Source organism: Loxodonta africana, chromosome 22 (genome assembly GCF_030014295.1).
Source record: "Loxodonta africana isolate mLoxAfr1 chromosome 22, mLoxAfr1.hap2, whole genome shotgun sequence".
Lineage (NCBI taxonomy): Eukaryota > Metazoa > Chordata > Mammalia > Proboscidea > Elephantidae > Loxodonta > Loxodonta africana.
In genome coordinates this window covers 57979380-58004438 of record NC_087363.1, presented here as the reverse complement: position 1 = coordinate 58004438, position 25059 = coordinate 57979380, and the positions used below count along the sequence as shown (strand labels likewise).

The window sequence follows — 25059 nt, the reverse complement described above, 5'->3', positions numbered from 1 at the left end:
TTACCCCGGTGATCACGGCGGCGTCTCCGGCGGGGGGCGTGAGCAGCAGCGGCGGCAGCAGCAGCAGCAGGAGCAGCAGCGCGGCGCAGCGCGGATTCCTCATGGCGCCCTCGGACTGGGCGGCGGTTGGGGGCCGTTGGGGGCGCGGGGCCGGGTGCGCTCTGTGGAGCGCGGAACGGCGGGCGGGCGCGGCGGCTCCGCGAGCCTCCGGGCCGTTATAAAGGCGAGCCCCGCCGTGACTCACGCCGGCGCCCGCCGGGCAGCACGCGCAGGGGGCACGGCGCGGGCACACACCCTGTGCCCCCGCGCGCACACGCGCGCCCACCCCGGCCGGGCCAGCCTCCGAGACGACCACGTGCCGGCGCGGCTCCCTCGGTCCCCGCCTCGGGCGCCACGCAGGCAGCGCCTCCCGCGGGGCGCCCCGCTCCCTGCCATTCTCTCGCCTCTCGCGCGCGGCTGCCTTTCGCACGCGCCTGAATCGCTTTTGTGGTCTGAGACGCACTCGTTTGCTGTCCTGGTTTCCAAAGCTCCACGTGCTCGGCGCCGAAACTTGCAGCTCATTTGCTCTACAGATGTTTAGGGAGCGCCTACTATGTGTCAGGCGCCATGGAAAAATTGGGGGTAAGGGGTAGTCGAACAAAAAACCAGGCCCATTTGTTCAGCAAGTGTTTTACCAAGCGCCCGCTGTATGCCAGGTACTTGGCGGTGAACCAGGCAGCCACCAAGTCTGTGCTTATGGTCGACTAACTTGGAAAAAACGGACATCAAACAAACCAACTGAAAACGTGGACGGCACGGAAAAAGAACAAAGGGAGAACAAAAGCACCCCTAATCCCACATCCCTGACAACGTTTAGGGGTCCGTTCTTCCAGCTGTGGGAGTCCTATTTATTTCTTTCAAGTGTCTTCTCTTTATGCTCACATCTGTTTCCGACCCTCTTCTCTCTGGTTTTCCTCACAGGCATTCCCTCACTTCTTCAGCGTCACGCCAGCTTCAGGCAGAACAGTTCAGGATGATGCCAAAGGGAAATGAGAACGCATGGTTTCATGGGCCAACCCTAGGCCCCTTAGACCCTAGGTAGGGAGGTCTCTCTTCGTTTAGTTTCTAGTCCAGGAAAAACACCGCTCAGTCTTGTAAGATGCAATATGGCGTTACTGTGATTGGTTCATTCTTGTAAACATGAACTGAGTGTCTCCTGGGTTCTAGGCACAGCCTGAGAGGACAACTGACAAACTTGCCCTCGGTCTCTGACGGCCTCGCTCCAACATCTCAGCCTTTTTTTCCTCTATGAAAATGATTACAAGAGGACCTGGGTGTGACCATGCCAAACTTGCTTGTGGGGAAGAAGCCCAACTTTCTGGGCTCTCGCCCTGTCCCGTAAGGGCCACGAATTGTTGAAAAGCAGATGCGTCTCTCAGCCTCTTAAATAAATGCAGTGAGGAGAGTCAAAGTTACTTTCAGACTGTGGCGCTCCCCCATGCCAAAGCATTCAGACTCAATGTGGAAAAAAAAAAAAAAACTGGCAATTATCTCAATGTTAAACAGCTGAATATTTGGATACCCAAATCTTTGATTTTTAAAACCTCTTTACAAGTGTTTTCATGTTTGAGAAACGTCCTGAAACAGTAAACAAAAAGGGAGTCAAACTCTTTTTTAACTTTTAAAAAATTATTAAAATTGGACACACAGTCGAATAAGTGGAAACAGTAGCAAGTGACAGACTCCTGGAAAATTTCGTTTTCCAGTCTCCATGCCAACGCTAGCATGGGAATCCTGCCAGGTAAATGTGAAAACCAGTCAACATGGATTTTACCGTTCCTGTAAGTTTTTTTTTTTTTAATGGTCTATTTCATATTTGCTACTATTGGAAGCCAGCTTGGGTATTCCCTGGTTCTCCAAGCACAGAAATCAGGATGTGTCTACTACATAGGAAAAAATCAGATTTCAAAAGTGGTTGGCTTCATACACACCTGTTTGGAAAACAATCGGCAGAAGGTTGTTTTGAAACAAGGTTGGAAACACTTAAAAATAGGGTCGGTTTGGTTTCACACTGCTTCTTTTGGGACTTTTACTTATTTTAATGCTTTCAGGAGGATGATATCACAAGTCTTTGTAGCCAAGTTAGAAAGTTGAAGTCTGGAAGTTAGTTCCGTCTTATGAAGAGAAAGATGAAAGAATGCGTTTGGATTAGTCTAGAAACATACTAAGTAGGAAAGCCAACTGACCAGCAATGACATAGAAACTGAACAATAGTTTCTATTTTATTGCTGCAACCTGTTAATATATTGCCGCATGATCAGTTCAGCCCAGGGAAGACTGTAGGAGGGGAACCAAACTTTGTGCGGTTCAGAGTATAGACTATCATATTCTAGAAAACCATCAAGGCTCAGCTGAATTGAGGGGCAGTATAGTAGAGTTCATAGAGTTTCCAAGGAGCGCCTGGCGGATTTGAACTTCCACCCTTTGGTTAGCAGCTGTAGCGCTTAACCACTAGTTGGAATTGACTTGACGGCAACAGGTGTGGTCTTTTGGTTTTTTACAGTAGCATCTACAGGACCCCATCCATGTTTGTGAGTCAGACCAGCATGGATTGGAATCCTGTGTAACCACGAGCAATTCACTTAACCTTTCTAAACATCAGTTTTCCTCATGTGTAAAATGGGTATAAGACATCTCTGGAAGTTAGTTCCATCTTATAAAACTTGTAAAAAGGGTATAAGACAACCTCATGAGGCTGTGGTGAGACTTAAAGGGGATAATAACTGTAAAGTGCTTAGTACAGTACCTGGACCAGAATGGGAACCCGGTTAGGGTTACCTTTTATCAAGTCTTATTATTTGGTCTCCCCTGGCAATTTCAGCCAACCATGATACATTTCACTTCTATCTTGCCCACCAAATTATATTGTACACTCCTTGTCATTAGGACCCTTGCGTCTAATTCCCCACATATACCCCTTGGCACATAGCACAATGATAGACATATAACAGGCACTTAGTAAATATCTGAACATACCAGGTCATAAGAAAATGAAATATGTTGTTGTTGTTAGGTGCCTTCGAGTTGCTTCCAACTCATAACGACCCTATAGGACAGAGCAGAACTGCCCCATAGGGTTTCCAAGGAGCAGTTGGTGGATTTGAACTGCCGGCCGTCTGGTTAGCAGCTGCACTCTTAACTGCTACACCACCAGAGCTCCAAAAAAAAAAAAATGGTATAGACACATTTAATTTATAAAAATCAATTAAATGTCATCAGCAAAAAGCAAAAGGGATACTTTACCTGGAGTAGGTGATACAGCCTGCCACTCTGCTCAGTGGACACATGACCTGAAATGACTTCAGAGTCATCCTTGACCCTCTCTTTCTCCCATACCACATGTCCAATCCATCTGGAAGTCTTAAAAACTTTGTCTTCAGAATATAGCTAGAATATGACCACCTTGCATTCTGTCACTGACACCCTTTTTGTTCTGAGCCACTATCTTCTCTAGCCTAGATTACCACCACCTCCTGACTGGCCTCCTAGTTTTCACCCTTGCCTTCTACATACTATCAACGCAGCTGCCTCGACTTTTTTTTTTAATTATTATTGCAAAAATATAGATAGCACCACATTTGCCAATTCAACATTTTTCAAATATACAGTTCAGTAAGATCAACTATATCAATCATGCTGTGCAACCCTCACCAGTGTCCTTTGCCAAATTTTCTGTTCCCATAAACAAAAATTTAATGCTTCCCAAGCAATAATTCTCCCATCCTCTCTCCCTCCTGCCCCTGGTAACCACTTTCAGACTCTGATCTCTATATATTTACCTATTCTATGTACTTCATATTACTGGTATCATACAATATTTGTCCTTTTGAGGTTGACTGCTTTCATTCAGTATAATGTTTTCAAGGTTCATCCAAGTTGTGGCATATATCAGGACTTCATTTATCTTTACAGCAGAGTAATATTCCATTATATATATATGTATCACAAGTATTTCTTTTTAAATGTAAATCAGACCCTTTGCCTAAAACCCTGCAGTGGCTCGTTTCTCACAGAGACCTTCAGATCTTTGGTTAATTCACTAGTGGTCATCTTCCTGCTGGCTCTGCTCCAGCCACACCGGCCTTCTTGCTATTTCTATAACACACAAGCCATGCTTCCATCTGGGGAACTTTGTCCTGGATCTTCTCTTTGTCAGGATTGCTCTTCCACCAAATAGACAGCCACATCACTGACTCGTCTCCTCCAAGTGTTTGCTCAAATTTAACCTTCTCGGGAGGCCTATCCTGATCACGCTAACTAAATATGCAACTGCCCCAGCACTCCAAATGCCCTCAATCTACTGCTCTTCGTATTTCACTTTTTCCTAAAGCACTTAATACCTTCTAACATACTCTGTTAATTGCTTATTATCATTATTGTTTCCACCACCTGTCTGTCCACTACCAGTTAGTTTGTTGTACTGTGGTGGCTTGCGTGTTGCTGTGACACTGGTAGCTATGCTGCCAGTATTGCAAATACTGGTCACCCATGGTGGACAGGTTTCAGTGGAGCTTCCAGACTTAGATAAACTAGGAAGAAAGACCTGGCAATCTGCTTCCCAAAATTAGCCACTGAAAACCTTATGGTTCACAACAGAACACTGTCTCACTTGCTTGCTTTGGGCACATCATCAGGAAGGATCAGTTGCTAGAAGACATCATGTTTGGTGACGTAGAGGGCCAGTGAGGGTGAAGGAGACACTTGGTGAGGTGGATAGGCACAATATACAAAGATGAACTTAAACATGCCAGTGATCATAAGGATGACACAGGACTGGGCAATGTTTCGTTCTGTTCTATGTGAGGTCATCAAGAGCCAAGATGATTGGAGAGTAGCTATCTATCTACATACCTATCATTATCGTTTATTGTCTTGCCACATCTACCCTACACATTCTTGTTATTGTTAGGTGCTGTTGAGTCAGTTCCAACTCATAGCGACCCTGTGTACAATAGAACAAAACACTGCCTGGTCCTGTGCCATCCTCACAATCATTGCTATGTTTGAGGCCATTGTTGCAGCCACTATGTCAAGGCCCTCGTTGAGGGTCTTCCTCTTTTTTGCTGACCCTATACTTTACCAAGCATGATGTCCTTCTCCAGGGACTGGCCCCTCCCGATAACATGTCCAAAGTACCTAAGATGAAGTCTCGCCATCTTCGCTTCTAAAGAGCATTCTGGCTGTACTTTTTCGAAGACAGATTTGTTCATTCTTCTGGCAGTCGATTCAGAGTTCTTTGCCAACACCATAATTTCAAGGCATCAATTCTTCTCAAGCCTTCCTTATTCATTGTCGAGCTTTTGCTTGCATACGAGATGATTGAAAATACCATGGCTTGGGTTAGGCACACCTTAGTTCTCAAAGTGACATCTTTGCTTTTCAATACTTTAAAGAGGTCTTTTGCAGCAGATTTGCCCAATACGATATGTCATTTGATATCTTGACTACTGCTTCCAGGGGTGTTGATTGTGGATCCAAGTAAAAATGAAATCCTTGACAACTTCAATATTTTCTCCATTTATCATGATGTTGTTTATTGTTTGAGTTGTGAGGATTTTTGTTTTCTTTACGTTGAGGTGTAATCCATACTGAAAGTTGTATTCTTTGATCTTCATCAGTAAGTGCTTCAAGTCCTCTTCACTTTCAGCAAGCAAAGTTGTGTCGTCTGCATATCATAGGTTGTTAGTGAGTCTTCTCCAATCCTGATGCCTCATTCTTCTTCATATAGCCCAGTTTCTTGGATTATTTGCTCAGCATACAAATTGAATAAGTATGGTGAAAGGATACAGCCCTGACGCACACCTTTCCTGATTTTAAACCATGTAGTATTCTCTTGTCTTGTTTGAATGACTGCCTTTTAGCTATATACAGGTTCCACATGAGCACAATTAAGGGTTCTGGAATTCCCTTTCTTCGCAATGTTATCCATAATTTATTATCCATACAGTCAGTCGGATGCCTTTGCATAGTCAATAAAACATAGGTAAACATCTTTCTGATATTCTCTGCTTTCGGCAAAGACCCATCTGACATTAACGATGATATCCCTCATACCACATCCTCTTCTGAATCTAGCTTGAATTTCTGACAGTTCCCTATTGATGTACTGCTGCAACCATTTTTGAATTATCCTCAGCACAATTTTACTTACATGTGATATTAATGTAATTTCCTCATTCTCTTGGATTACCTTTCTTTGGAACGGGCACAAATATGGATCTCTCCCAGTTGGCTGGCCAGGTAGTTGTCTTCCAGATTTCTTGGCATAGATGAATGAGCGCTTCCAGCCTTTGCATCCATTTGTTGAAACATCTCAGTTGGTATTCTGTCAATTCCTGGAGCCTTGTTTTTTGCTAGTGCTTTCAGTGTAGCTTGGATTTCTTCTTTCAATATCATCAGTTCTTGATCATATACTACCTCCTTATGTGGGTGAACGTTGAGCAATTCTTTTTGGTGTAGTGTCTCTGTGTATTCCTTCCATCATCTTTTGATGCTTTCTGCATCATTCAATATTTTGCCCATAGAATCCTTCAATATTGCAACTCGAGGCTTGAATTTTTTCTTCATTTCTTACAGCTTGAGAAATGCCAAGGGTGTTCTTCCCTTTTGGTTTTCTAACTCCAGGTGTTTGCACATTTCGTTATAATACTTTGTCTTCTCGAGCTGCTCTTTGAAATCTGTCCAACTCTTCTATTTCATCATTTCTTTCATTCACTTTAGCAACTGTAGTTCAAGAGCAAGTTTCATAGTCTCTTCTGACATCCATTTTGGTCTTTTCTTTCTTTTTTTATGACCCTTTTTTTTTTTCCTTCACGTATAATGCCCTTGATGTCTTCCCACACTTTGTCTACACATACACCAGAATATAAGCTCCATGAGATGAAAGATTTTAAAATTTTGTTTTGTTCACTGATTTAGCTCCAGTGTCTAGAAAAGTACCTCTTACATAACATGCACTCAGTAAATCCTCGGTGAACAAATTATTGAAAGTGTAGAGATGGGACTGAAGTTAGGGTAGGGGTGGGTGAAAGCAAGACTGACTGGAAGCTGCTGTAGTCATCCAGGTGACTTCTGTTAACGTAGAGGGTAGTGAAGAGGGAGAGAATGAACTGATTCACTAAGAAGTAAAACAGGTAGAGCTTGCTATTGGCCTAGACAAAAGATGGAGAAGAAAATGTCAAAATTCATGCCCAGAATTCATCTTGTGTAACTGATAGGCAATGGGGACACTGGGAAATCATCTGGGTGTGGAGAAAGGCAGTCAGATAAACCTAGGGTGTGGAGAAGAGCCTGGGCTGGAGATAAAATGCTTGCCAGGTGGTTTCCCCTTGAAATGTTTATCTATTTCATATAATTTAGTCACGTTGTTCTTGTTGTTGGGTGCCTCTGAGTCGATTTATGACCCCATGTGACAGAGTAGAACTGCCCCATAGAATTTCCTGGGCTGTAATCTTTACAGAAGCAGATCGTCAGATCTTCCTCCCTTGGGGCTGTTGGGTGGGTTTGAACCACCAACCTTTCGGTTAACAGCTTAGTGCTTAACCATTGTGCCATCGGGGCTCCTTAATTTTCGGAATCGACTCGACAGCAGCGGGTTTTTTTTGGCAAAAATTTAGATCAGGGTTTGGCGAACTGTGGCCTACTGCCTGGTTTTGTAAGTTGATTTTTATTGGCGCACAGCCATGCTTATTTGCTTAGACATTGTCTGTGGCTGCTTTCACAATACAATGGCAAAGTTGAGTATTTTGAGAGAGACCATATGGCCTGCAAAGCCGAAAGTATTTACTATCAGGACCTTTACAGAGAAGGTGTTCAACTCCTGCTTTAGATAATAAAGAGGAGCCAGGTGTTTCTTTACTGCTCCTTAAGCCAAATTTGTTACCACCTCCTTTCCACAGCCTTTTCCTGGTTCTGTTTTGGGCTGTGCCTTTGATGCTCTGGTTTATACACATCAGTGTAATCCATATGGTTTCTGATTTACGGTAATTTGCTCAAAGTTCTGACTTGCTAGTTGTCCCCTTGCCTGTTCACCTTGTTGTATTTCCTTTCCTTCCAATTGTCTGTCATATAGTAGGTGCTCAATAAATATTCGTTGGTTGAGTTTGAGGAGGAAGGGCAACAATGCGTGTTTGGTCCGCCATTTTGAACCCGAAGCCTGAAATGATTTTTACAACCTTACAGAAAATACAACTTTTATTACTTTTTTACATGAAGCTCTAGTTTTTTTTTTTTTTAAGTTCAAATAATTCAAATTGGACTTTATTCCTTACATAATGTTAAAAAAAAAATTATTCTGTGGTCTAATATTTCTTTCTTATTTTATTTTTTATTGTACTTTAGATGAAGGTTTACAGAGCAAAGTAGTTTCTCCTTAAACAGTTAGTACACATATTCTTATATGACATCAGTTAACAGTTCCACTACATGTCAACACTCTCACTTCTTAACCTTGGCTTCCCTGTTAACATCTTTCTTGTCTTCTCCTGCCTTTTGGTCCTTGCCCCTGGGCTGGTGTGCGGCTTTAGTCTTGTTTTGTTTTATGGGCCCGTCCAATCTTTGGCTGAAGGGTGAACCTTGGGAATGACTTCATTATGGAGCTAAAAGGGTGTCCAGGGGCGTACTCTCAGGGTTTCTCCAGTCTCTGTCAGGCCAGTAAGTCTGGTCTTCTTTTGTGAGTTAGAATTTTGCTCTACATTTTTCTCCGGCTCTATCCAGGGCCCTTTATTGTGATTTCTGTCAGAGCAGTCAGTGGTGGTAGCCAGGCACCACCTAGTTGTACTGGGCTAGGTCTGATGGAGGCAGTGGTAGATATGGCCCATTAGTCCTCTGGACTAATCTTTCTCTTGTGTCTTTAGTTTTCTTCATCCTCCCTTGCTCCCAAAGGGGTGAGACCAGTGGGGTATCTTAGATGGCCGCTTTCAGGCTTTTAAGACCCTAGACACTACTAACCAAAGTAGAATGTAGAACATTTTCTTTATAAACTCTGTTATGCCAGTTGAGCTAGATGTTCCCTGAGGCTATGCTCCCCACAGCCCTCAGCCCAGCAATTTGGTCCTTCAGGGAGTTTGGAGGTGTCTACGGCGCTTCCGTGATCTTGCGCTGGACAAGTTGTGCTGGTGAAGCTCTATTTTTAAAAGTGATTATGGCTTGTTTGAAGACTTACTTTTTATGCCTCTCTTCTTAAGATTCCTAATTATTATAGCATAATAAGTGGGCACCACCATTTATAGCTGGGTCTCATTTGTCTTTGTGTAAATATTTGTCATGTAAATGGGTTAAAACAACTAAAATACGCTGCTTGTCTTTTCACCCTTCATCTTCTCTCACTGTACTATCACATGGTTGCTTTTCTTGTTAACAAACCTGAAATCTCAGTCTGAAATATCATTTTAAAAGAACAACCAGGCTTTAAATATGATGTATGAAAATAGAGTTGCTTTTATAATTCTAAATAAGACATCTATTTAAATCGATTTCAATGCTGATGACTTCCCTTTATTTTTAAAAATAAACCACCAAGCTTCAATTTGAAAGCCAATTGTCTGTAGAGACACTAAAAATTATTTGGCCTATTCAAGTGATAATGTACAAGAACGTTTACCTATTTTAAAGGAGTTGAAATATTAACTCAGAAGAAAGAGTTTTCTTAAAGCAATTAGTATGAAATGCATTTGAAATAATGTAAGGAGTCAGGCTGAACGTTGGCTTATAAAAGATTTGGGTTTTATTCATTAAAATGTTGAATGTATTTAATATTTATTTTTAGCATTGAAGGTAGGCCCTAGGCTAAGGCTTATGTATCATGTACTTCATTAAAAGGTTGTTATGCAAATCTGTAGTATATTTGGTAACTTTTAGAAAAAAAAGAAATAGAGAAAGAGCCAACTATATAGTGAAGAATTTTCTTAAGATAAAAACCAGGGCCAGGTAATTATTTCTTTATTATTTTAGATCAACATTTGTCACTCATCCCATATAAATAAACTTTATTTAGCAATTTGTTTTTCTCCCCTAAATTTGGGTCATATTTATTTTTCTACCAAGGAAAAGGACTTAGAAGAAATAATAAGCCATCTGAGTATAGGATTTATAGACACAAATCAATTAACAGAGCCTCTATTTCCAAATGTAAAGCCTGGCTCTTTCTGGGCTTTGCCAGAAACCGATCAGTAGCTGCCTCATAAATGTCAATATAAAAAAAATACATTATATAAAATTCCCAGTTACCCTGTGGGGTAGCTACTATCAAAATCCCCATTTTACCTATGAGGAAAGTGAGGTTCAGAGAGATTAGCTAGGCCACACAAAATCAAAATAACTTCTAAGTGGTGGAGTGCTGGGTGTTTTTGGTGGAGCTGGATGTCAGCCCAGGTCAGTATAATGACAAATACTTAAACCCTGGAGCTTCTCCTCAAATCTGTGTACTTTCCTGAAATATCACCATAAAAAATTTAGGTTGCCAATAACCAGAACCAAGTTAGCATTGACTATGGTGTAAATTTTCCTCAATCTTATCTTAACCCCCTCCCCCCGTAACAACTCAGAGATCAAGTCTAATGTGTGCCAACTTAAAAAAAAAAAAAAAAGGCAGAGAACAGGTACAATTCTACCCATGTGACTTTTTGTTTTGGGGACTTTTTTTTCAGCTAGATCCCATGAGGTATAGGTTTAGAAGATCCGTTGTTTTCTTGTGAATGAAGCAGGCCATCGACATTCCTGCTCTCCAGGTTTACCTGGCCGATTCTAACAGGTTTACTGGGCCACATTCTAATGGGGCACTTAACACCTTTGCTCTCATAAGGGTAAGTAGCTCATCAAAGGCATCTTACTTGCCATTTGAGGCAGGAGGGATGGCAGCATAAAACGTTAACACTGGAGGCTGGGGCAACCCAGCAGCTGCCAGGATGGGTTTCTTCTTAGAAAAAGATTGAGTTTTGAAATGAAATAGGTAAAAGTTTATAGCTCAAGTTAATTCCTCATACTAAAATTTATACACATACTGTTACGTGACATTAGTTGCAATCCCTATAATATGACAGCACACTCCCCCTTTCCACCCTGGATTTCTTGTGACCATTCTGCCAGCTTCTGTCCCTTCCTGCCTTCTCATCCTGCCTTCGGACAGGAGCCACCCATTTGGTCTTGTGTATCTGCTTGAACTAAGAAGCACACCCTTCACAAATATTAGTTTATGTTTTATAGTCCAGTCTAATCTTTGTCTGAAGAGTGGGCTTTGGGAATGGTTTTATTTCTGGGTTAACAAAGTGCCCAGGGGCCATGGTTTTAGGGGTTCCTCCAGTCTCAATCAGACCATTAAGTCTAGTCTTTTTACATGAATTTTAGTTCTGCTCTGCACTTTTCTCCTGCTCCGTCTGGGACTCTCTGTTGTGTTCCTTGTCAGGGCAGTCATTGATGGTAGCCAGGCACCATCTAGTTCTTCTGGTCTCAGGCTGATGGAGTCTCTGGTTTACATGACCCTTTTGTCTCTTGGGTTAATATTTTCCTTGTGTCTTTGGTGTTCTTCATTCTCCTTTGCTCCAAGTAGGTTGGGACCAATTGATGCATGACCACATTCAGTTTTAAGAAAAACAAACCAATCCACTAAGTTTAGAGTAAGTTTTGAATATGTAGCCAATCTTGGATGAGCTCGTCAATCAACTACAAAGAATGTAAGATGATCTAATTAATGTAATTTGATATACAGATGAGGAAACTGAGAATCCAAAAGGTTAAATCTCATAGAAACTAGGAGACAGAGCCGGGATTAGGCCACAAGTCTCTTGCTTCCTAGTTAAAGAGTTTTTCAACTATAAATGCACCTTCTTGAAGTAGCTATACAGCATATACAAAACAGTTACAAACACATTTTCCCAAGAGACTTCTTTAGGGAGATTCCTGTCCTACATGTTGAGTCAATGCAATCACAGATTCCACTGCCCCTACAGTGAGAGATGTCCGTTGGGTTGTGGCAGTTTAAAGTACCCTGATCTCTATCCACTGATATCATTTGCCCTTCAGGCAATTTGGCAGAGTTTGGATTTGCCAGATGTATACATAAGTATCATCAACTTTTGGCCCATTGATATGGAATAAATTTTGTCCCCCTAAAATATGTGTTGGAATCCTAGCCCCTATACTGTGGATATAATCATGTTTGGAAATAGGGTCTCCTTTTATTAATTAGATCCTGCTGGAGTAGGGTGGGTTCTAAATCTAATTCACTTCTGAGTTACAAAAAGATCAGATCAGACACAGAGATACGCACACACAGGTAAAGACAGACACCTTGTGAGGACTGCCAAGGAACCAAGGAATGCTCGGGGCAACTGACAAGGAAGGAATCCACATGGCTGAGGCCCTGTTTGGACTTTCAGCCTCCAGAACTGTGAGAAAATTAGATTTCTGTTCCCTAAACCCACCCACTTGCAGTATTTCTGTTTACAATAAGCAAAATCCGTTGCCGTTGAGTTGATTCTGACTCATGGCGACCCTATAGGACAGAGTAGAACTGCCCCATAGGATTTTCAAGGAGCAGCTGGTGGGTTTGAACTGCCAAACTTTTGGCTAGCAGCCAAGCTCTTAACCACTGTGCCATCAGGGGCCCTCTGTTACATTAGCACTAGGAAACTAAAACACCTAGGAATTAGGAAAAAAGGATGGCACAGGCTTAAGGGGGATGGGGCTCAAAAGTTACTTTTGGTGGGATAAACTTCCACAATTTCCTAAGTAGTAAATTGCAAACTCTTATTTGTTTACTTCCAAAATGTTTTCAAGCTGATAGATGCAATTCACTGTAATGAAAGTATTTCTAAGCCCTGGCCGGTGATCCATCGCAATTGTGCTTTTATGATCTTTTTATAGCATTCTTCCCTCTATTTTCTCTTGTGTTTGTCTGTTTAATAGACACCCGTCATAATAGCTGGAGATGAAGGAGCTGGTCAGAAGATGGGTTTACTGGAGTGCTTTGAATAGAACTGCTGCCCTGCTTGAGTGGCTGAGGGCTCCAGCACTCAGCCTTGATCTGGAGGGCTCACAGTCCTCCTAAGAGCTGGTGGAAATCCCAAAGCCCTATCCCAGTACCAACCGGTGTCAGTTATCTGGTTATTTTGATATGAATTAATTGCCCCTCTGGTTTGTAAGTTGATCTCGTGTACATTCAGTTTCTGTAAACCTGTAGATCTAAAACTTTTTTTTTTAGTGGAACGTTCCCTTTAGTGGAACGTTCTTGTCAGATAACATTCTCTCTCATTTACTCTGTTCTCTGTTTTTTTATGGGCAGCTAGAGCCAGCGGAGAAGTCTAGGGAGAACACAGGCAGTTTGATTCACCAGATACACTGGGTCCCTCATACATGCCTGTAGGCACTCTTCCAAGTGCTGTGAGAATCAGTCTACACTGCCTATTGCTACTAAACAGTGCTTTTTTGAGCAACAATTTCACCCTTAGCCATGTTCTAAATCCTAAACGCATTTCCTAACCTGATAGCTCATCTTATTAAGTCTATACCACTCTGAAAAGCACCCGAGGTTCTCTGTGGTGTGGACTCAGTCTCCCGTCTAGCCCTCTCACCTTTGAATTCCCAACATCCGCTGAAGTCAGGCACGTATCCTCCCTGACGTCATACAAACTATACTCCCTGCTTCCGCCCTCACGCCTACAGGACTGCCTTCCTGCCTCACTACTTACTTAGACTCTTCAAGAACTAAGCTACCCAGCGCCTCCTCTCCCAAGGACTGCAGCAGCCGGTACTAAACTTTCTTTTCTGAAATCTGAGAGTGTTTGGACTGCGCCACTCAACCACTTGAGAGACGAATCTGGGTTGAATCAGATTTGAATCTTTCACCTGCTATGTATTACTTCATGTCTCCAAACCTCAGTTCTCTCATTTGCAAAATGAGGATAATGATGGCTCCATCCTCAGAGGGCTGTGAAAACTAAATGAAACCGTATGTGTGAAAACTAAATGCAATAATGAAGAAATATGACCCAGCAACTGCATCAGAGTAAGAGCTCAATAAATGCAAGCTACTGGTATCCTTATATCTAGTAGGCAATAAGCAGGAAATATCTGGCAGGTAATAAAAACAAGGACTGCAATTATTATAAATTAATTTATTCAATGAAATCATTATAGAGTGCTTGGCAGACTGCATGGCATACAGTACAGCCCAACCTTTGTTAGTGATGATGATGATTATACTATGAAGTAAGGACAAAAACCCATTGCAGTCGAGTTGATTCCAACTCATAGTGACCCTACGCGACAGAGTAGAACTGCCCCATAGGGTTTCCAAGGTGCGGCTGGCAGATTCAAACTACCCACCTATTGATTAGCAGCTGAGCTCTAAACCAGTGTGCCACCAGGGCTCCAAGTAAGGACAAGAGCCATGGGTTGAAATGTGTCCCCCCAAAATATCTGTCAACTTGGCTAGGTCATGATTCCTAGTATTGTGTGATTGTCTACTGTTTTGTCATCTGATGTGATATCCCTGTGTGTTGCAAATCCTATCACTATGATGTAGTGAGATGGATTAGACGCAGTTACATTGATGAGATCTACAAGATTAGATAGTGTCTTAAGCAAATCTCTTTTGAGAAATAAAAGATGGAAGTGAACAGAGAGACATGGGGACCTCGTACTTCCAAGAAAGCAGCCCTGGGAGCAGAGCACATCCTTTGGACCTGAGTTCCTGTTCAGAGAAGCTTCTAGACCATGGGAAGATTGATAAGGACCTTCCTCCAGAGTTGATAGAGAGAAGAAAACCTTCCCCTGGTCCTGGCACCCTGAATTTGGACTTCTAGCCTACTTGACTGTGAGAGAATAAATTTCCCTTTGTTAAAGCTATTTCTGTTATAGCAGCACTAGATGACCGAGATGACAAGCAAGTGGCATATCTAAATAAAGTGCTTAGTACAGGGTCTGCCATATAAGAGTTCCAAAATAAATGTTAGCTGTTATCACTGTATATTCTTTCATATTATTACATACTAACTTCCTACATGCAAGTATGTCTTCCAATCTTTATGTAAACTCCAGATATGTACCATATGATTACTCTATTTGCCCTAATATTGGGGGGTGAGATTTGCTCAAATTATAATAAACTATAATATCAAATGATAAACTCTTGAAGCCAAAGAGTACAAAATGTCAGACTACTCTGTAGTACATCTTGTATCTTGAGTGGTATTATTGACCTTTCTTAAGCAGTGAGATAAATGGACTAAAAGTTTGAGCAAATCTTGGGTTTAGCAATGTGTTGCAAGAATGTGAGGACTACAGTGAGCCCCTGCACTGCCCCCACTGGGTCAAGTGAAGGTTTGAAAAGATACCAAAATAGCCCAGAGATATACAATGCTATCTTTAGCAGGCAGAGCAGGTTTTCGGTCTGGCCTGTGAGGTCTGCATGTTCATGTCTTTTCACATTGATTCATATTTGAAAAGCACTGTTCTGAGAAAGTCTTAGTGGAGTCTCTCGCAGCTCTGCTGCTTCCAGCCTGTGTAACTTTGGAAAAGGTATTTAAATTGTCAGGGCTTCAGTGATCTTATCTACAAAAAGGAGCTAATCATACTAATACCTGAGGCATAGAGTTGTTATGAGAATTAAATGATAATGTGTCTGACACAGGTCCTGAAGTGGCGTGAATGGTTTGCGTTCAGTTATTAACATAAGGGTTGGTAGTTCAAAGCCAGCTGGTGGTACCACAGAAGAAAGTCCGAGAGATCTGTGTTCATAAAGATTACAGCCAAGTAAACCCAATGGAGCATTCTACCCTGTGACATATATGGTCACTATGAGTTGGAATAGACTCGATGGCCACAGATTTGCTTTGTTTTTTGTTGCCTGGCAGTGTGAGGACCCAATGAAACATTTGCTAATATCAAAGAAAACGGGTATTGTGCCAATGTCAATGTCCTGGTTTTGACAATGTCCTCTGGTTATAGAACCTGTTACTACTGGTAGGTAGAACAAGTAACAAGAGCCAAAGTACACATTTGAGTATATCCCACCTGAATTTAGAGACCATCTCAAGAATAGATTTGATGCATTGAACACTAATAACCAAAAACCAGACCAGTTGTGGAATGACATCAAGTATATCATACATGGAAAAAGCAAGAGATCATTAAAAAGACAGGAAAGAAAGGAAAGACCAAAATGGATGTCAGAAGAGACTCTGAAACCTGCTCTTGAACTTCGAATAGCTAAAGCAAAAGCAAGAAATGATGAAGTAAAAGAGTTGAACAGAAGATTTCAAAGGACGGCTCAAGAAGACAAAGTAAAGTATTATAATAATATCTTAGTCATCTAGTGCTGCAATAACAGAAATACCACAAGTGGATGGCTTCAACAAAGGGAAATTTATTTCTTCACAGTAAAGAAGATTGAAAGTCCAAATTCAGGGGGTCAGCTCCAGGGGAAGGCTTTCTTCCTCTGTCGGCCTTCTCATCAATCTTCCCCCAGACTAGAAGATTCTCTGCACAGGGACACCGGGTCCAAAGGGCATGCTCTGCTCCCGGCACTGCTTTCTTGGTGGTATGAAGTCCCCCCTCTCTACTAGCTTCCCTTTCCTTTTATCTCTTGAGAGATAAAAGGTGATGCAGGCCACACCCCAGGGATCAGGGATGTGACCCTGGTAAGGGTGTTATAATCCCACCCTATTTTTTTAATCCTCTTTAACATAAAATTACAATCACAAAGTGGAGGACAACCACAGAATACTGAGAATCATGGCCTAACCAAGTTAGTACATTTGTCATGGATTGAATTATACATGGCCCATAATTCAATCCATGACAAATGACATGTGCAAAGACCTGGAGGTGGAAAACCAAAAGGGAAGAACATGCTCTGTATTTCTCAAGATGAAAGAACTGAAGAGAAAATTCAAGCTTTGAGTTGCAATACTGAAGAATTCTATGAGGAAAATATTAAATGACTCAGGAAGAAGATGGAAGGAATACACAGAGTCACTATACCAAAAAGAATTGGTCAAAATTCAACCATTTCAGGAGGTACCATATGAGTAGGAACCAATGGTACTGAAAAAAGAGGTTCAAGCTACACTGAAGACATTGGTGAAAAATAAGGTTCCAGGAACTGACGGAATACCAACTGAGATGTTTCAACAAACAGATGCAGCACTAGAAGTGCTCACGCGTCTATGCCAAGAAATTTGGAAGACAGCTACCTGGCCAACCGACTGGAAGAGATCTATATTTATGCCTATTCCCAAGAAAGGTGATTCCACCGAATGTCGAAATGATCAAACAGTATCATTAATATCACATACAAGTAAAATTTTGCTGAAGATCATTCAAAAGTGGCTGCAGCAGTATATTGACAGGGAACTGCCAGAAATTCAAGCTGGATTCAGAAGAGGACCTGGAACCAGGGATATCAGTGCTGATGTCAGATGGATCCTGGCTAAAAGCAGAGAATACCAGAAAGATGTTTACCTCTGTTTTATTGACTATGCAGAGGTATTTGACTGCGTGGATCATAACAAATTATGGATGACATTGCAAAGAATGAGAATTCCAGAACACTTAATTGTGCTCATGAGGAATCTGTACATAGATCAAGAGGCAGTCATTGGAACAGAACAAGGGGATACTGAGTGGTTTAAAGTCAGAAAAGGTATGTGTCAGGGTTGTATCCTTTCACCATACCTATTCAATCTGTATGCTGAGCAAATAATCTGAGAAGCTGGACTATATGAAGAATGGGGCATCAGGATTGGAGGAAGACTCATTAACAACCTGTGATATGCAAATGACACAAGCTTGCTTGCCGAAAGGGAAGAGGACTTGAAGCACTTATTGATGAAGATCAAAGGCCGCGGCCTTCAGAATGGATTACACCTCAACATAAAGAAAACAAAATTTCTCACAACTGGTCCAATAAGAGACATCAAGATAAACAGGGAAAAGACTGAAGTTGTCAAGGATTTCATTTTACTTGGATCCACAATTAACACCCATGGAAGCAGCAGTCAAGAAATCAAAAGATGCATTGCATTGGGCAAATCTTCTGCAAAAGACCTCTTTAAAGTATTGAAAAGCAAAGATGTCACGTTGAAGACTAAGCTGCGCCTAACCCAAGCCATGGTGTTTTCAATTGCCTTCTATGCATGTGAAAGCTGGACCATGAATAAGGAAGACTGAAAAAGAATTGATGACTTTGAATTGTGGTGTTGGTGAAGAATATTGAATATACTATGGACTGCCAAAATAATGAACAAATCTGTCTTGGAGGAAGTACAACCAGAATGCTCCTTAGAAGCAAGGATGATGAGACTAAGTCTCACATATTTTGGACATGTTGTCAGGAGGGATCAGTCCCTGGAGAAAGACATCATGCTTGGTAAAGTGGATGGTCAGTGAAAAAGAGGAAGACTCTCAATGAGACAGACTGACATGGTGGCTACAACAATGGGCTTAAGCATAACAACGACTGTGGGCATGGCACAGGACTGGGCAATGTTTCCTTCTGTTGTACATAGGGTCGCTATGAGTTGGAACCGACTCGATGGCACCTAACAACAACATTGGTAAGCTGGGTGAAGGGTACTCAGAAACTCTGCGCTGTTTTGCAATGTCCTGTGAGTCTAAGATTATTTAAAAATAAAGAGCTTAGAAGAAAAAAAAAAAAAGGAAAAGGGAAGTCCCACGACTACCACTTGGCAATGCTGACTGCCATCAGGCCTGAGGGGTTCTGGCCCAGGGCATCCTGTCTGGCTCCAGTGACAGGCAGGTGTCTCTTGAGGAACAGTGCCTTGAGACCACATAACCAATCACCTTGTTCTAACTCAGACTGATTTCATCCCTCTGATTATACAATGACTTCCACCAGCCTTGTCTGCAGGAAGAGGCTGTGTGAGCCAGAAGACCAGAATGCTAGTCCTTGGGCAGTGAGTGTGTGAGGGTTCTTGTATTTAATAGATTGGCATGCTAGTTTCAAATACTGACTATACCATGGACTGCCAGAAGAATTAATAAATCTATCCTGGAAGAAGTACAGCCAGAGTGTTCCTTAGAAATGGGGATGGCGAGACTTCTTATGTACTTTGGACCTGTTACCAAGAGGGGCCTTTCCCTGGAGAAGTACATCATGCTTGAGAAAGTAGAGGGTAAGTGAAAAAGAGGAAGACCCTCAATGAGATAGATTGATACAGTGGCTGCAACAATGGGCTCAAACACAGCAATGACTGTGAGGGTGGCGCAGGACCTGGCAGTGTTTTGTTCTGTTGTACTACGTAGGGTCGATATGAATCGGAACTGACTCGATGGCACCTAACAATAGCAACAAAAACATGCTGAATTCATGACCCATCTTGAGGGAGGCGTGGTTATTGCATGTGCTTTACATTCCCTCTGGAGGTTTAGACAGGTCAGAGTTGTGAGTCTGCAGGCTGAGGCAGACCTTGGATGACAGTCACTTGCTCAAGGTGAGGCCACCCTGTGAGACCTCTTGGGAGACAGCCCAGAAGCCTTCTCCAGAAAGTACATCCGCTCTCAGCTCCCCAAATGGAGGGCTCCATGCTTTTCCAGTTTTAACTGCTCCACAGTCCAGCACAGTGTAGGCCAGGAGAACTTTCTGCAGCGATAAATATTCCCTATCTGTACTGCCCGTTACATACCTTGAGCCACAGGTGGCTAGAGAACACTTGCAATGTGGCTAATGTAAATGAGGAATGCAATTTTAAATTAAATTTAATTTTAATTAATTTAAATTTACATGGCTATCATTTTTTTTATCGTTAGCTGCCTTGTGTGGCTCCCAACTCATGGTAACTCCGTATGCAAGAGAGCAAAACGCTGCCTGGTCCTGCGCCATCACAATAATTGATTGTGGAATGGACAGTTGTGACTCATAAGGATTTCATCAGCTGATTTTCAGAAGTAGATTGCCAGGCCTTTCTTCCTAGTATGTTTTGATCTGGAAGTTCCACTGAAACCTGTTCAGACAGATGATGGCTGTGCATGAGGTGCCTTGGCCTGGAGCTGAAGCTGGGTCTTTCCCCTGCATGAAAGGCGAGAATTCTACCGCTGAACCACCAATGCAGAGTGGCTTCCATGTTGGACAATGCAGGTATAAATTAAATTATTCTGTACTGCTATGAACATGCTTGAGATATACGTCTAGAGAAGAAAACAAAAGATGTACCAACATCTTTACTTACATCCTGTTTGAACAAAAAGGTCTTATACTGTGAAAACTAGGATGGCGGGGAGAAAAAGCTCCGCCTACAGACAAATAAAATGGATGACTTGCTTCTGTGGAAGATATGTTGGCCAGGAATACAGATTAACCAGGCTTTCTTATAAATTCTGATAAAATAGTAATTGCAAACATTAAAATAAGTGCCTACTAAATGCCAGGAGTTGCGGTAAAGATTTTATATACATTATCTTATAAAAACCTTCCAACATTTCAAAATAATAATTATTACAACAGCATCTAACATCTATTGAGCATTTGCCATGTGTCAGGCATGATGCTAAATCCTTATAATGCTTTGCCTCATTTAATCCTGACAACCCTAGAAGATAAGTACTAATATTACTCTATTTATAATCTGTGATTTTGTGCTAGTTTCTTAATTTCAGAAAAAATGAAAATATATAACATATACTTAAGAGTATAAAACATATATGTACAGATAATAATAATAATTAAATAAGTACCTATGTGGCCAAAACCCATCTGAAGCATTCCAACACTGCTAGTGTTTCTGAAGTCCCTGTGTGCCCGTCTCCGAACGCATCTCCCTTCACCCCAGAGCTAAGCACTTCCCTGTTTTTTTTTTTTTTTCTATTAACCATTTCTGTTTTTTTAGTTTTGCTGGCTATGTACTGATTCCTAGACAACTGTGGATTCTTCTAGTCCATTCCACAAGCATCTGTGAGCCTTTATTCTTCTCAAGGTTCTGTAGAACATACTGAATTCCTCAGGAATTGCAAGTAACAAAACCTAACTCAAACTGGCTGAGCAAAGTAAAGGAATTTATGTCTTCTACAGGCTGAATTTATATCCTCTTCATTGGACTGTGTGGACCATAACAAATTATGGATAACATTGCCAAGAATGGGAATTCCAGAACACTTAATTGTGCTCCTGCAGAAACTGTACAGAGACAGGTAGTTGTTCGAACAGAACAAGATGATACTGAGTGGCTTAAAATCAGAAAAGGCGCGTGTCAGGGTTGTATTCTTTCACCACACTTAATCAATTTGTATGCTAAGCAAGCTGGACTATATGAAGAAGAATGTGGCATCAGGATTAGACGAAGACTCATTAGCAACCTGCGATGTGCTGAAACTGAAAAGGCCTTGAAGCACTTACTGATGAATATCAAAGACTACAGCCTTCAGTATGGATAATACCTCAACATAAAGAAAACAAAAATCCTCACAACTGGACCAATAGGCATCACGATAAGCAGAGAAAAGATTGAAGTTGTTAAGGATTTCGATTTATTTGACTCCAAAGTCAACGTCCATGGAAGCAGCTGTCAAAAAATCAAACGATGTATTGCATTGGGCAAATCCACTGCAAAAAAATAGTCTTTAAAGTGTTACAAAGTGCAGATGTCACTTTGAGGACTAAGATGTGCCACACCCTGAATTCAAACTTCTAGCCTCCTGAGCTGTGAGAAAATTAATTTCTGTTCTTTAAAGCCACCCACTTGTGTCATTTCTGTTACAGCAGCACTAGGAAACAAAGACACCTCCCTTATCCTAAGTTTAAGTGATCTGGAGGGGCCAACCCCATATGCATACCACCCCATCCAATCAGCATAATCCATTCCTGTGGCAATAATGATTGGTTCAGAGATGAACACCTAACCCAGAATGCTCCACTGAGACTCAGTCCTGGGATTTCAAGGTATTTTCAATCACCTCATACGCATGCAAAAGCTGGACAATGAATAAGGAAGACCGAAAAAGAGTTGATGCCTTTGAATTGTGGTATTGGCAAAGAATAGTGAATATACCATGGACTGCCAGAAGAACAAATAAGCCTGTCTTGGAAGAAGTACAGACAGAATGCACCTTAGAAGTGAGGATGGTGAGACTTTGTCTCAGTACTTTGGACATGTTATCAGGAGGCAACAGTCCCTGGAGAAGAACATCATGCTTGGTAAGTAGAGGGTCAGCAAAAAAGAGGAAGACCCTCAAAGAGAGGGATTGACACAGTTGCTGTAGCAATGGGCTCAAACATAGCAAAGGCTGTGGGGATGGCACAGGACCAGGCAGTGTTTCATTCTGCTGTCTATAGGGTCACCATGAGTCAGAAAAGATTCAGTGATGCCTAACAACAACAACACAACAGACTGAAACAACCAGGGGTAGGTTCAGGCCAGTCCGAGGACCCAAATGGTGTCATCAACCTGTGCTGGGTCAGCCTTCTGCCCAGTAAGGCCTTCTGGATAAGATGGCCCTGGCAGCTCCAGGATGACTCCTCCTTTTTTCTCATTTACTGGAAAGGGGCTTTGTCCCCACTTTATAATTCCAGCATAAATCCCAGGACTGAGTCTCAGTGGAGCATTCTGGGTTAGGTGTTCATCTCTGAACCAATCATTATTGCCACAGAAATGGATTATGCTGATTGGGTGGGATGGTATGCATATGGGATTGGCCCCTCCAGATCACTTAAACTTAGGATAAGGGAGGTGTCTTTGTTTCCTAGTGCTGCTGTAACAGAAATGACATAAGTGGGTGGCTTTAAAGAACAGAAATTAATTTTCTCACAGTTCAGGAGGCTAGAAGTTTGAATTCAGGGTCCGGCTCTTGGGGAAAGCTCTTCTTCTCTCTTTCAGTTTCTGCTGTTGTTAGGTGCTGTAGAGTCAATTTTCGACTCATAGAGACCCCACGTCACAGAGTAGAGCTGCCCTGTAGGGTTTTCTAGGCTATGATATTTAAAGGAACGGATTGCCAATTCTTTCTCTTGTGGAGCCACTTGGTGTGTTCAAACCGTCCGTGTTCTGGTTAGCAGCCAAGTGCACCAAGGCTCCTGTTTCAGTTTCCAATAACCAAGAATCCTTTGAGTTCCCAGACTTGTACATGTATTTGCCTTCAGGGTCGTCATCATCAGATATCATCTATCTTCCTTCTGTGTCTTCATGCATCTGTGTCTAATCTGTCCTTTTTATAACTCAGAAAACATTAGGTTTATGATCCACCCAACACAGGTATGACCTCAACTGATTGACTGATGATGACATTACATTGCACTATGGAAAGTGATTGCATTATATTACATTAAATTACATCCAAAGGTATAGGGGTTATGATTCCAACACACATTTTGGGAGGACACAATTCAATCCACACCAGGAGAGGTGGTTCGTTTAAGGAAAATGAGGGTGATGTTCACAAAGGTAAAGGGGACAGATAGTGGGCAGCCAAAGGAGAAATGCGTGCCCATTTCTGAGCAAAGGAGCACTTCTCCATACATATCTATCAGCTACAGATGAGTGTTTTATATCCTCCCAAGACACATAACGGCTCATATGAGAAATTTCTCAACCTCTTAGGAAAATACGGTATCTTAAAAAGTACCTATTCTGTTTCACAGGGAAAACATTACCAGTGATTGTATCTTTGGCTTTACATCTTTATATACATACTCTTTGACTCTAAAATTGTACTTTAGATGTTTAAATTGGATAGTTTAGTATCTAACTTCTTACATGATGACTACATATATTCTCTATATACCAGAATGAGGTAAATGAAAAAGAAATTAATGGGTGCTATTTCAGAGATGTACAGCCCAAAGATCAGCAGAAAGAGCCAGAAACAAACAAAAAGCAACCCATGATTACTCATAATAAAGATAACCACTAAACAATGAGGCTTTATGGGGCTAAGATTATAAAATATTTATAGACCAGTTAATTTTGTTTGCTATTGCAAACTAGTTTTCTTTTTTTTACATTTCTTTCTATTCTTCTATTAGAAGCCATGGAAACAACTTCCTTCTCACTCCTCTTTTTTTTTTTTTTCCTTCTTTTTATGCAAATTGGCTCACCTCAGCATCTATGGACCTTTTCTTGGCATATTCTCTTTGACTGTGGCCAGGTCAGTCATTAAAAATTGCAAAAGCCTGATAATGAATGCTTTCAGAAGATAACAACATTGTAAAAACCTACTTTGAATCAATGATTACACAATTACTTGATAGAATTAAAAAAAAAATATATATATATATATCAATGGCAGTTTTCCTACCTTAAAGTAATCATAATCTTCAGCAGGCCCTTTGGAAGGGAAAACATAGCATGCCTCTCTTTATACACATTTTTCTCCCAAATTTGCATGAAAGTCACATTTTTTGCAAACTGAATCATCATTCAAGATCCAATTTTTTGCCATGAATTTTGGAATCATGGAATAACTATAATTTTAAGGGAAAAAATGACTTTGAGCTTTCTTGCATAAGCATCTCCATTTATAGATGTGGAGACAGACATACTAAGAGGTGACTTACCTAAGGTGCACTTGGCAGCTTCTGGCCCCCGTAAAGGGATTGAGCTCAGCTGCTAATTGAAAACCATGGAGCTCAGTTCTATTCTGTAACACAAGGGGTTGTCGTGAGTCAGAAATCGACTCAATAGTAGTGGGTTTGGTTTGGTTTGTTTTTAGGGTACACTTACAGTGCATTTCTTCTGTGACTTGTATTAATATTCTGGTTTATTGGTTTGTAATTGCAGATTTTGTTTTCAATGTTTAAATAAAGGAAGGCAGGCCTTGCAATGGTTAAGGTTATGTGTCAACCTGGCTGAGCCATGATTCTCAGTGGTCTGGTGGCAGATATTATATCATTATCCTCCATTTTGTGATCTGATGTGAGCAGCCAATCAGTTGAAAGGGACGTTTCCTTGGGGGTGTGACCTGCATTCAATATATTTAGATGCTGTGGCAAAGCTCGCCCTCTCTGGATCCTGCATCTGACTCATCATCCTCTGACCTCTGGTTCTTGGGATGTGAGTCAGCAGTTTGCTGCCTGAC

At 41.5% G+C, this 25059-nt stretch overlaps 1 protein-coding gene across 5 annotated transcripts in view; it reads right to left on the bottom strand.

Annotated features, from left to right (window-relative positions):
* PROK2 (prokineticin 2) overlaps nucleotides 1-25059 on the bottom strand; it is a 102285-nt gene that overhangs the window by 13926 nt on the left and 63300 nt on the right. The window contains exon 1 of one of the 5 annotated variants that reach the window (XM_003409784.3): nucleotides 5-103. The exons of the other annotated variants lie outside the window; for them this stretch is intronic. Coding sequence (XP_003409832.1) covers nucleotides 5-103 — 99 coding nt within the window. Of the gene's footprint in view, nucleotides 1-4; nucleotides 104-25059 lie in introns of those variants that run through there. 5 annotated transcript variants of the gene reach the window in all.